The 12,402-nt window shown below is 44.7% G+C and overlaps 1 protein-coding gene across 1 annotated transcript in view; it reads right to left on the bottom strand.

The window, feature by feature from the left end:
• Positions 1–12,402, bottom strand: part of DTL (denticleless E3 ubiquitin protein ligase homolog) — a 28,496-nt gene that overhangs the window by 13,236 nt on the left and 2,858 nt on the right. The window contains exons 6-11 of the mRNA XM_071548049.1: positions 8,273–8,338; positions 6,977–7,092; positions 6,253–6,326; positions 5,236–5,339; positions 4,155–4,259; positions 2,095–2,207 (exon numbers count right to left, since the gene is read on the bottom strand). Coding sequence (XP_071404150.1) covers positions 2,095–2,207; positions 4,155–4,259; positions 5,236–5,339; positions 6,253–6,326; positions 6,977–7,092; positions 8,273–8,338 — 578 coding nt within the window. The remainder of the gene's footprint in view (positions 1–2,094; positions 2,208–4,154; positions 4,260–5,235; positions 5,340–6,252; positions 6,327–6,976; positions 7,093–8,272; positions 8,339–12,402) is intronic.

Here is a 12,402-nt window from a genome sequence, read left to right as displayed (position 1 = left end):
GACGGTCGGTCAGTTTGCACATACTAAGTCAGGATGAGCCACACCACAAGCTGCTTTTTTTGTCTGATTTGACAGGATATTGTTGGGGAAGTGAGACCTATTGTGGAAAACTTGAAAAGAGAAACCGAGGAAATGAGACATTTTTAGTTTTTCTGCTCACTGAAACAGCTGTTATATCCATCTTCAAGATTCAGCATAAAATTGTGTATATAGTTTTATGACCCATAGCATACAGAAGCATGTATATTCCAGTTCTGGGACAGACCAAAGTGTGACTTGATATGGTTACCTTGGAGTTATCCATATCAAAGGACTGAAAGAACTATGGAAGTACATGTCTAGAAATGTGGGGCTTTTTATTACCAGGAAGGTATCTCAGCTAGGTACCATCTTTGTGGAGAAAAACCTCTGGTCTTTGCTTTTATAGTCTTCTGGTTGTGCAAGAGTCAGTTCACTAATCAACAAACTTCTAATACAAAAAACCCAAACCCAACACAAAGCAAGTGTTCATTGCCTAGAAGTGACTTATACATGAAAACAAACCGAAATAGCACCCTTGTCAGCAATAACTTCTAGCCACAGTATTCCTTCTGAATTGCTCACCCCAGCACAAACTTAGCACTGCTGCAAAAGTTTCTCAGAGAAATAATCTGAGTGGACAAGGTCTTCTTCTGCCTTTCCCTCCTTTCCAGAAATGGAAAACTAGCCCTCTTCATTAAGTTCATTCTAACATTACCTGTTAATTGCTCATGCAACATCTAACCATGTTTTTTCACAGCATAATAAATCCCCATCTCATGAAAAGATACATATGTTTCAGAGTCAGTAAAATCTGTCAATATTTAAATTAAGAAGCCTCTGGATATGACAGATCTTGAAAGAGACAACTTCACTATAAGTTCCACTTTCCCTGACATGGCTATGGGATTAAAATAGAATTAATTATCTGATCATTAATTTTATAAATATGCAATATGATCTGTCACTCATATGTACATGAATGCATTTTAAATGTGCTTAAATGATTAAAACTTTGGATTTAATAACATCCATGAATAGTCTCAACTGAGTCCCAGCCTGTGTTCCAAGAAAGCATCAAAACACATGAATACAGAATGTGCAACTCAAGTTTGCATAGGCATTTTTGCTGAACTTGCACAGGAACACGAGGAAGGTTAAAATTACACCAGCTGGCATAGGAATAGTCATGCTACCACACTCTTGCCTCTACTGAGTAAGCAACCCAACTGCTTACAAGTGGTCTCCAAATCAAAGAGGCTATATGTTCAAACTGCAACCTCAGCAGGCTGACCCTCTGCTCTGAAAGATTTGTATTTTACTTTCAAACTCACTGAGAGGTGTGTAAACAAGTCAATATTCCCTAAAAATTACCCAAAACCTGAAATAGGCAGTCACCTGTGGTTTCTGCCTATGCTACTTCTGTAAGAAGTCTACTCTGTTCTGATATGGGTGTCAAGTATGGAGAACAGAACTCAAAGCCTGCCTTATTCTGAGGTCCCTGCTATTGGTGACATTTGCATTTTCTGCACATCAGTGCAAGATGTCAAGTGACGAAGCCTCTCAGCTGTCAGACAGTGCTTTGGAATTTTGCTGAAGGCTCTGACTGAGCCCTTGCTGTAATATGAAGGCTTTAACTACTGTAAATTAAGCATGAGAAAGAGCTGTGTCTGAAGCAGGAGATGGAAAAAGGGGAGGTGAGGGGAAAGAGCACCCTTTAAAACAATTAAACTTTTAGGTTTCTGCTAATGAGTTCCATTGCTAAATACAAACGAAGAACTGTCTGTCTACGTATCATAGTTGGCTGAATGAACAGTATTAAAAGAGGATTTTAATGCCCATTAAAACAGATTAAGAATAGCAACTTGCAATAGGCAGCTGCTATGAGAGATGCACTGATGGCAGCCGTTTTACATTAAGCAGTTACGTTGAGCCTTTACAGCAACATACACACTCTGGGGACAACATGCCAGAGCTAACTCCACGGTGCTTTGAGTAGGATCGGGAGGCAAGGAGTGTCCTACGTGACCAGAGCAGTACCAGGCTGCATTCTTGGGTGTTCCCCAATCACCTCACCTTCCAGATGTAGGCACTGGAGTCACTCGAACCACTGACCAGGAACTGGTCATCTGGGCTGGTGCTGGATTTGATGTAGAAGGTTGAATTCTGGTGCCCACTGAAAACAGCCACTGTGAAGAAAAAATTCAAGAAAGGTGAATTAAAGTCCCACTCAATGCACAGCCCTGGAGTCAGTTTGCACAAGGAATGCTGAATCTACAAGCTTTTCCTGCCTGGCCACGTATCCTTTGGAGAAAGTGGTTGCACTGCTCCCTTGCTCCAGGGTTCCTGCAGCAGGAAGTTTTTATTATTCAGCTGCAGCCCTTCAAGCTTCCCAAACAAAGAAGTGGCAATTTAAATACAGTTTTAACTTGACTTGGATCACGAGCAGGCTCAGACATCACCTGGGCTGCCCCACTACTCTGGTTCAGGGTTTTTGTCTCCTCTCTCAGCCACCATCACCAGTCCTGTTACATCAACAAGGGCTGTCACACACAAGGGCTTTCTTACACCCAGGTGGCAACAAAGGCACTTGGTGCTCCTTCCTCCTGCTGCCAGCACCTTCATCATCAACACCACTTGCATTGTGTCAGCCAGGCTTGCCAGCTGTCTGTATCCAATAAAGCCTTGAGATCATCACCCCAAATGGCTGACGTTCCCCATGCTGGGAGTACCTTCAGGGCTGGCATCTGGCACAAGACCCCAGAATGGATCTAGAGCACTCAGCCCCACCGTATCCTGTCCTCTCACTGGGGTGGGAAGGGCAAGTTTCCCAGTGTAGCACCAGGTGGGAATAGCACTCCCTCCTCCAGCTTTCTTTTGGTGGTAATTCCTGTGAAGGAAGCGACCCACAGACCAGAGGACACGTGGCTGCCTTTGTCAGTTTTTGAAAAGCTGCTTGTCCCTGAAATATCCCTTAATTTTTTTTACCCACAGATCTCTCAGTGCAGCAGTTACCACACTGCAAATCCTTTCCTAAAGCAGGCAGCAAGTCCTGCTACAGTGAGGATTTTCTGACATCCCCCGCTCTGTGAACTAAAGCTGCCTCACTGCCGGGTAAGAGCAGCTGCACGCATGACAGAAGCCGAGGAGGTCGGAGAGGTCCAACACATGGGTGGGCGCTGCCCTCTGCGGGAACCACCACAGCCAAGAGGCCACGATGTTCCACCCAGCTGGAGGAGTGGAGGCTGCACACAGAGGGCAAGAACTCCACCAGGAGGCCAAAGGGTGCTTTGGTCAGAGCCTGCTACTATGAGGAGACAAGCCAAGGAGCCCATTTCCACTCAGGGTTAACCTCAACAACCACGCTATTAATATCTACTAGTTGCGCCACTTCTGCACTCTGGAAGTGTTCCCACCCACCAGACTGCCTTCCTGAAGAGCAGACAGAAGGATACACTGTTCATTTAAGTTCACTTAACAGAGAGACCAAGAAAAGGCAATGGAAAATAAATCATGTGTCTGGCTGGAATGCATCTAACAAGTTTTGCCACTTGCTGGAAAGCAGCCACTGGCCTATTACAAAGCAGTTATAGTGTATCAAAGGCTGTGGGCCATCTTGTGCACATAAAGGTCACAGATGCAGAGCTGAAGGAATCTAAAAAGCTGAAGTCTCTCAATATGCTGGGGATCCTTTCTCCCAGAAACTGTGGTGTAAGTTAAATTTAAGACACCTTAAAATAACTGAATACAACGTATCAGACGATCACTTTACATGGATTCATATGTAAGAGTCTGAAAAATCGGTGACTGACAGTAAGCAGAAGATTTAAAGTTGCTTCAGGTGGTAGCAGCTGGACACCAGCCCTTCCTCACCAGGTAACTACAGCCAAGATACAAACCGTCATCAGTCTCTGGGTGAACCAGTATCTGCACTCATAAAAGTTTTTGTGCTATTAATTTTATGTAAATGGCTTAACACAAAATGTGAATCTCTCCTGTGTAGCTTTAGAGGTAAGAGCATGGAATAGGTTTCCTAAGGGTTGAACCTGGTCTCTGTCTAAGACAGAGGCAGAAACTTGCCTTTCTATGATCTGAAACACCAATTTTTTTGCAGCCATTTCCACAGCTGTACTTACCTGGAGTGGTCCTTAAACTTGTCATACTGAACATGTAGATATTGTCATCAGTGCAATTAGCAAACAGATTAGCACCAGTAGAATCCAAAACCAGGCTAGAATACCCTATAGACAAAGAGAGAAGTTCATCATAAGGAAAAAAATTTGGAAAACAGGCATTCTCCAAGAAATGCCCAGAGAGGGAACTTTGGAAAGATCTCTAACATGTAGGAGATTGTCACTGCAAAGTGTCTATGTTTGTCACAGCACTTGCTGAAGAAGGAGAGTTCCTAGTATAACATCTACATATTGTCATAAGGATTCAGGTTGGTATTTAGAAAGGAATTACACCTTCAGAGCAAGAAAATTATTTATTTGATAATTTCAATCAGGTAACAGGAAGAACCAATTGTAGAATCAGAGGTCAAAAATAAATGGAGACCCTCATGCTTTGGTAGAATAAGCTATCCTCTGACTTGCTAGTGATTCAAGTTCAAGAAAAATCTTTCCCTGCAGGCAAATTATTTCACAACCAGCTCCTCAAGGATTTTCCTCATATTCTAGGGACTGACACTGATCATTACTATGCCAAGACCATTGATTAGGCAAGTCATCAGGAATTACTGTGTTGCATCAGAACATTGCAATACATGAAAGATACAAAGAAGACAGAGAAACACATGCAAATGTTCTATTATTTTTGGTAACAAACAGCTTCAATAGTTTGACCCTGAACGGTGATTATGTAAAAACCCAGTCTAGTCTCTTGTATTTCTAAGATACAATGCAAAGAAAGAGTTCAATCTGAATTTTAATAATGTATCAAAATGATTAGCTAAATTCCTCATCAAGAGCTCTACTGTTGCCTCATGTCCATTTATGAAAATGCACTGCTGAAGTTTTTGCAAGTTCTTATCATTGGTACAATGATACAGAAGTGAGACACTTTCACCCTTAAACCTCCAAACTTGGTGCTGGCCATCAAAATACCCTGTAAAGTTCGCCAGTTTGTTCAATAATTGGCTAAAAGGGTAAGAGATGACACTGTCAGTACTCCCTCAGTTCATTCTGCACTTTAACAAATACACCTCCAGCACCTTACCGAGTTTGCGAGTGCTGGTGCCAGGGTAGCAAATAGCTCTGAAGGGCACTGGGTCCTGGCGATAAGCAGCGTAGTTCTTGCGCAAGTCCCATACTTTGATCACACTGAAATAGAAAAGCACAAGTGTCTACAACTTCAAAATTCCTCTTGCAATGCTGACTGGGCCTTCTAAGAGCACAGGAAGTCAGGTTGCTCGTTACTGAGCAGTCTCCAGTGCTAAGTAGATAACTGAAGCAGAAGCAGAGCAGAGTTGAGCTGAAAACAAAAACAAGTGCTCTGCTGGATATGGACAAGGAGGCAGCACTGCCTTCTGTGCCTAACACAAGATAAAACAAGAGCTTGCAAGCCAACTTTCTTCAACTAGTAAAAGGAAATACAAGGACTTTTGTCAGTAGTTTTAAAAAGTAAGTTTTTCCATTTTTTTATTGCTTTTTGGGGCCAAGACTCTGTCACAAGCCATAGGCAAGAGAGCCAGTGTTTTCTGTCTCAGAAAGGCTCTGACCACATGGAACCTGCTAAAGCACTGAGTCCAAGAGAGTAATTTCCATGCTAATCAATGAGAGAGTTTGCTTGAGCTCCAAGATGCTACAATGGATCTGGCAGCTAAAAGAATGCATCTTTTGTAACTCAAGGCAACATTTTCTCAAGCACGCCTACACATATGCAGGCACCAACCACCCACTCACATCTCAAAGCAGTTGTCTAACAATAGTCTATGTATGGTGTCATAGGTCCAATAGGGAGAGAGATGATAAGAATTGCTCTCATTCTGCTCCATATCTAAGACACCAAAACGGGCATTTAGCACATAAGCACAATTTGTCCAGTACTGCAATCTCCATTAAGGAAGTAAAACAGCATTTAGCTTTGCCAATGCAAGCTGACAGTGTACCTGTTGATTCTACCTAACAAAAACTCTAGCCTTGAGCACCACTGAGTGATCTTAGAAAAAAACCACCCAAACTTTTCATGCCAATAAGAAGAGTACACAGAAAAGCAGGCATCTTTCCTCCTCACCTATCTACAGCTCCTGCAGAGATCAGAGTATGCTCATCCTGAAACAGCACCACAGTTACACTCTGCTGGAAATCCTTAAAAAGAAAAGAAAAAAGAATTCTGTTTTCTTTTAAGGTCAGCAAGATCTTGCTGCTTTGTTCAAGGCCAAGTGAATACTGAGCAAACCTCCTCCTAGCCAGGCAGAACCGGGAAATACCAGATGTCAATTAGGACACAACAATCCTTCAAACGCTCCCACCAGCAAAACTGCTGCTGAGCGATAAGTGTTTGGGCAGCAGTTTGAGATTGTATCTTTCAGGTATGAGATAAGAGAGCTGCCTTCATCACAGAGTTTAATAGATTAAACATGATCAGATCTTACTCCAGTCAGGAAGTAATTTGTCAGGTCAAATTAGAGGGGCAGGGGGAAAGAAAAGAAATACTTCAAGTCTCCCCATTTCCCCTCTTCAAAGAAGGAATGCTGGCCACTCACTTCCTCTCTGGAAAGAAAAGATGTCTTTTCACATAGCATTTGCACAAACTGGGTTGTTAGACAACTAAACAGTGTCTAAAATTAGCCACAGCAAGTGACCATGGCATAAAAATCTACCTCTGCAAAGATAAATGGAACCATTTATCACATACAAGCCACATATTTCTCACTATGTTTACCTAGGAAGACTTCCATGAATAACATTGCCCTCCGAAGAGAGGCTTACATTTTATTTGTTCCTCAGACACCTACCACAGAGGGAGCGAGTCCTCTTAGGTTCTGTCTCTTCTTCTTTGGTTTGGAAGGAGTCTGCTTGTCAACCACATTGTGTGCTCCACTGATTTGATTCACCTGCCTGTAAAATCCATCTGAAAGAAATCAAAGGCATTTCAATTAATAGTTTCCATGCAATTTTGCTAACACTTTAAATAAAACAGACATCACTTGAAATTAGTCCAAAGAGGTGGCTGAGACTAACCTTTAAAACCACTAGTGTATTTTGAAAACAAGAATTGTTATTTACATATGAAACCGGTGAGAAGAACACAATAAACACCAGGAATATGTAATGCAAAAAATTAGAGGCCAGTGTAGCACAGACACTAAAACTGATCTGAGCAGGCTGCCTTTGGAAATCATTAGCCCTCATTTTGGTTTTCATCATGCATCCTGGTCTGGCGCATTCAACTCATCTCATACCACACAGAACTGCGCTCATAGGAAGGTTTCCAGTACTTTTCCATTCTATAATTTTCTATTTAGTCCTTTGTCTGCTTCCTCTCACTGTATGAAACTTACTGCTTTACTAGAATAATGCAACTTTTCTACTTTTTTTCTACACCTTCCACTTCAATCATGTGGAGTCTCTCTCTTTTCTCCCACTTGCTGGTTTGAAGAGCCAGGGAACCTGGGACAGATGGAAGAGCGAGACATGCTCTGACAGTGCAGGCAAGGAAACTTCTGTGACAAAGCAGAAAACTGGGAAAAAGCATAAAGGAATTACCTGAGTGGGGAAGGAAAAAGCTACAGGAAACAGAAAGAGAGGAGCAGAACAAGCTCACCCTGCATTTACAATAGGTGTTCACACAATATATTCAGATGCTGCCAGCACTCACAAGCTCCTTTGCTTCTGCACTTTCTACCTTCCTTCCTACTCTGGCAGAAGCCTTTCCAGCTTTTCTTCATCTCTCCAGATGGCTCTGACCTAAGCAGTCTCTCCTGGCTCATCTGGTTTTGTGTGTGCTGTCCTAACAGGGATGTATTCTGTATTCCCTGATCTCCCCACCAATACACAGCGTATTAACAAGCCAGTATGTGCATCATTCTGCAAACCTGAGCCTGTTACAATGTGCAAAAATGCATTATACATAGGAGAGATACCTACTCTGTCCTTTTATGGTACTAAAGCAGTACAACATGACAATTCTCACCTTTTACTGAAGTTTTGCCTTTATTGTAATCAAAAGCATTAGTCCAACAAGTAAATCTAAACAGTACTTTTACATGAGATACCAAACTTTTGGGAAACATATCTAAAAGTTCAATTACCTTTCTTGTTGCATCTGGTATCCCAAACCATGATGTTTCCATCTCTGCCTCCCGTACAGAAGACAGCTGAGAAAGAGAAAGAGTGTTACTAGCTTACAAAAGTGTTATTTTAATTAACTGAATGCAGTACAATGCCATCTATGTACCTCTGACTCTTCTGCCTCAACACTTGAGATGCCAGTCCTAGAAATGCAAAAATCAGGCCATTCTTTCACAGTGCTTTTTGACTGGTTTCCTTACTTTTCCTATTCTTTTTTTTACCCCTACTCTAGAGAAACATGCTTATGAAAAGCATATTCACACACTTACATATGGAAGCATTTATCCTATCTTAACTTTGCCCAAGATCAGAAATGTGCAGATGGCCATCAGGACACCATCAAGTCCCAACAAGTCAGTTCTGCTTCACTGGCTGGGTCTGTTGCAGCCCGATTCAGGTGGGCCTGAGTGACCACCCCACAAGTTTCGTTTTCCCCTTAAAAGGACATGTTTCCAGCCTCAACCAATTGGAGTCAGACCACCGCACCTGGGGCGGGATCACTTGAGGTCATATAAACCTGTGTTTTTGAATAAACTTGGGATTTGCTTTACATCACATTGGTGTGTGCAGTCTCCCCTAGGCCATGGCGGCGACAAATGGTGGACCCCAACGTGTCTCAGAACATGAAACCCACCTGCAGGCCTGCCTAGAGCCTTAAGAAGTGGCCCCTGAGAGCTACTATGCCCCAGTTTTTTTGGGTGCTTTGTGGAGAAGCCCCTGAGAGCTTCTGTCTCCTGTAAACTTGGGAGTTTTGTGTAGTAGCCTTGAGAGCTGCTGGAAGAACGTGGACTGAAGGAACCACGACCTTCGAACCGGTGAGTTAAAGAAACATGGGAAATTCCAACTCGTCTAAAACGAACTTATTGCTTGATAAATTTGAGAAACTAGCTCGTGTAACAAAAACGGACATTGAAAGACAGGCATTACAAAATATTTTGGAATGGTACTTCAGGCAAGGGCACTTAACAGATGCCAATTCCATGCTTTCCATAGAATTATGGGAAAAAATTGGGGCAGATTTGTGGAATTCAGCGCAAACTGCACCCGAAGAATTTTTGCCGCTCATTCCGTCATATGCAGCTGTAAAGAAAATGCTGTTAGCAGTAGAACGAGCCCGTAAAAACCTCGATCTACCGGAGAGGACGGAAAACAGTCAGTTTTTGCAGGGCGATTTTTCCCCTGAACACCCTTCTGCACCGCCGTGGGCACCGCCGCTCGCAGAAACGCAGCCGCGGTACCCCTCTGCCACCCCGCTGCCGCCCGTGCCGTCCGTCGGACACCCACCGCGGTACCCATACGCGGCACCGCCCGCTCCCGCTCCGGAAAACCCGACAGAATCACAGGAACCATGGAATCAAAGCTTTTCCACGCCGTTCGTCACGGCAAAAAGCCAAGAAGTCATCTTTGCACCGCCTTGCAACTACCAAGAAACAGCCTATGCACAGCAGATGAGACCACCGGCTGCCGCTGTAGAAGCGGCCGGACCTCAGCAGCAACCTTGGAACCCCACGAGACACGCCGCAGGAAACCAAACCATGAGTGAGTTTTATTTAAATCCTAACTCCGAGAAGGCGCGATGGGGAATGCCCTCAGCCGAGAGAGACATGTGGAGGGGGAGACAAACCCCTTGGAGTTTCTCTGCCCCTGTCCATCCACCTTCGGCGCCGCCAACGCCGCCGCTGCCGCCAATGCCCTGCGGGTACCTCGGGGCTGGGGTCGCGCCGCCGCCGCGCTCCCCGCCGCCCCACGGGTACGCCGGAGTCGCTCCGTTGCGGCAGGAGACTGTTGAGGCAGACATTTCAGCAGGGCTACAGCCGCCCGGCATAACCGCGTGGCCAGGAAAACAAAGAGACCACGTGCTGGCAAAGCCCGCGAAATCAAACAAAGGAACGGCGCGCCCTGACCACGAGGCGCCAGGACCGCCCAACCTCCCTCCCTACTGCATGCAAATCACAGCGCATGCGCCAGGCGCGGGTCCGCCGCAGCCCGCAGGGGCCGGGGGCAGCTCCGAATTCGCCCGCTCCGGGGGCAGATCAGTTCCTGCGCCACCCCCACCACCTCCTGCGTGGATCGACCGCGTCATGAAGAGGGGAGAGACTCCTCCCCAGTGGAGGGGAGCCACCGGAGCTCCCCCTGAGCGTTCCCTTCACTGCGTGCCACCCACAGAGCAAGGGTCCCGAGAGCGAGTTCCCACAGCGTCAGTCGCGCAGGACACAAGCGCTGCAGCACCAGCGGGGACCCTCTCCCCGATAGCCGTGCGCTGCCCGCAGCTGCCAGCACCGGCACTGGAACCCCCCGAGCCGGTAGAGACTGCCCCTGCGCCGGCAACCTGGTACATACAGCCTCCATCACCGACAGCCACACCCACCAGCTGTATCCCAGAATGGAGAGCAACAGAAAAAGAAGCCTCTGTTTGGGACATGCTGGGGGGAGATGGAAATTGCAATGCTGTTAACTTAATTTCAAAGCTTTCTGATACCCAGGTACCAGATTCTGCAGATGGACTCACAAAGCCACCTCGCGACCTCACATTTAATACCCAGCAAAGGTACAAAGAGTTAGTATCCATAGCTGCAGAAGTAGGTACATCCTCACCTTCCGTGCAACCCCTGGTTTCTGCGCCTGTGATTAACACTACACAAGGCTCAAAATGGGAGCCACTTGATTGGAAAATTGCACAAAAAATACACAGTATAGTCTTTCAATACGGCTATGACAATGCCTTGGTAAAAAACCAAATCACAGCCTTCATAAAATACAATAACCTAATCCCAGCAGACACTAAGGCTTTAATGGAGTTTATTCTACCTTCTACTGCTTATATGATATTTCTACAGAAATGGAAAGAGCAGTTAACGGAGGAACAGGCAAAAAATATACACTTAGAAACTGGACATCCCTTAAGATTAGCATCTTTAGACCAGCTAATGGGATCAGGAACTTATGAAGACCCACAAACACAAGCTGCATTACATTTTCATATTTTGCAACAGTCAAAGAATGCTGCCTTGACCGCATTCTCTAATCTGCCTAAGAAGGGAAAACCTTCTCTACCTTACATGCAAATAATGCAGAAACCTGGACAAACATTTATGGAATTTGTAGATAAAGTAAAAGAAGCCCTAGATGTGGCTCCAAATCTTACCTCTGAAATGAAACCAGTATTATTGAAAGATCTGGTAATTAATAATGCCAATCCTCAATGCAAACAGCTCATAGCCTCTCTACCAGCTACAGCTACTTTGGTACAGTTAATTGAAGCCTGTGCCAGATTGCCCTGGGTAGAAGAGGAGGAAAAAGCAAAGCTACATGCTTCTGCTCTAGCCACAGCTCTTAGCAAACAATCCACCCAAAAAAGGGGGAAAAGACCCTGGAATTTAACAACAAAATCTTGTCCAGCACAACCAAAATATAGCAGAACTCAAAGGTTCACTGGAGAATGTAACCGTTGTCACAGACTTGGTCACAAAGCCCAGGATTGTCATTCTAAATATAAAAAGGATGGTACTCCTCTAACAAACATGGGGTGGGGAGCTGGACCTCCAAAAAACCAGAGGGGCTGCAAGCCATGGGGCGCAGCCAGTCAAATAGCTCATGGAAACTGGAGCCACACTGCCTTCCCCATATGGCAACCACAAGCAGCAGTAGCCTAAGACTAGTCGTTAACTGTCCAATCAAACAAGAACAGTCTAGTACAAGAGCATGTTGTTTAGCTTGTATTTTGAAATTCTGTTAACTTTCAGTTAAAGTGCAGTTTTGAGCTTATTGCACTGCCAAGTTGCCCAGCAAGCTGCAGGGGTAAGGATACCTGCCCCCCTAAGCTGCTGAACATTTTCTAGAGAGCGTAAGATCATCAGTACTTACTCTCTCTCAGTGTTGGTTATGTTTAGCCTTTGTGAATTTTCTCTGTGAATTCACACTTGTTTACTGATTTACCAGGAGTCTATAAGGTGACTAAAAATCAAAGCTTCATTCTCAAGCCTCTGTGATGGCCACACAGAAGTTCTGAGAATGGACCTTGAACATAAGGAGATTTAGTTCAGCTGGACTGAACTTGCTTCTTTGCTAAGTTAAGTCACTCTGCACTCTT

Source organism: Pithys albifrons, chromosome 2 (assembly GCF_047495875.1).
Source record: "Pithys albifrons albifrons isolate INPA30051 chromosome 2, PitAlb_v1, whole genome shotgun sequence".
NCBI classification, from domain to species: Eukaryota; Metazoa; Chordata; class Aves; order Passeriformes; family Thamnophilidae; genus Pithys; species Pithys albifrons.
The sequence above is the reverse complement of the archived record's forward strand: the minus strand, read 5'-3'. Positions and strand labels throughout refer to the sequence as shown.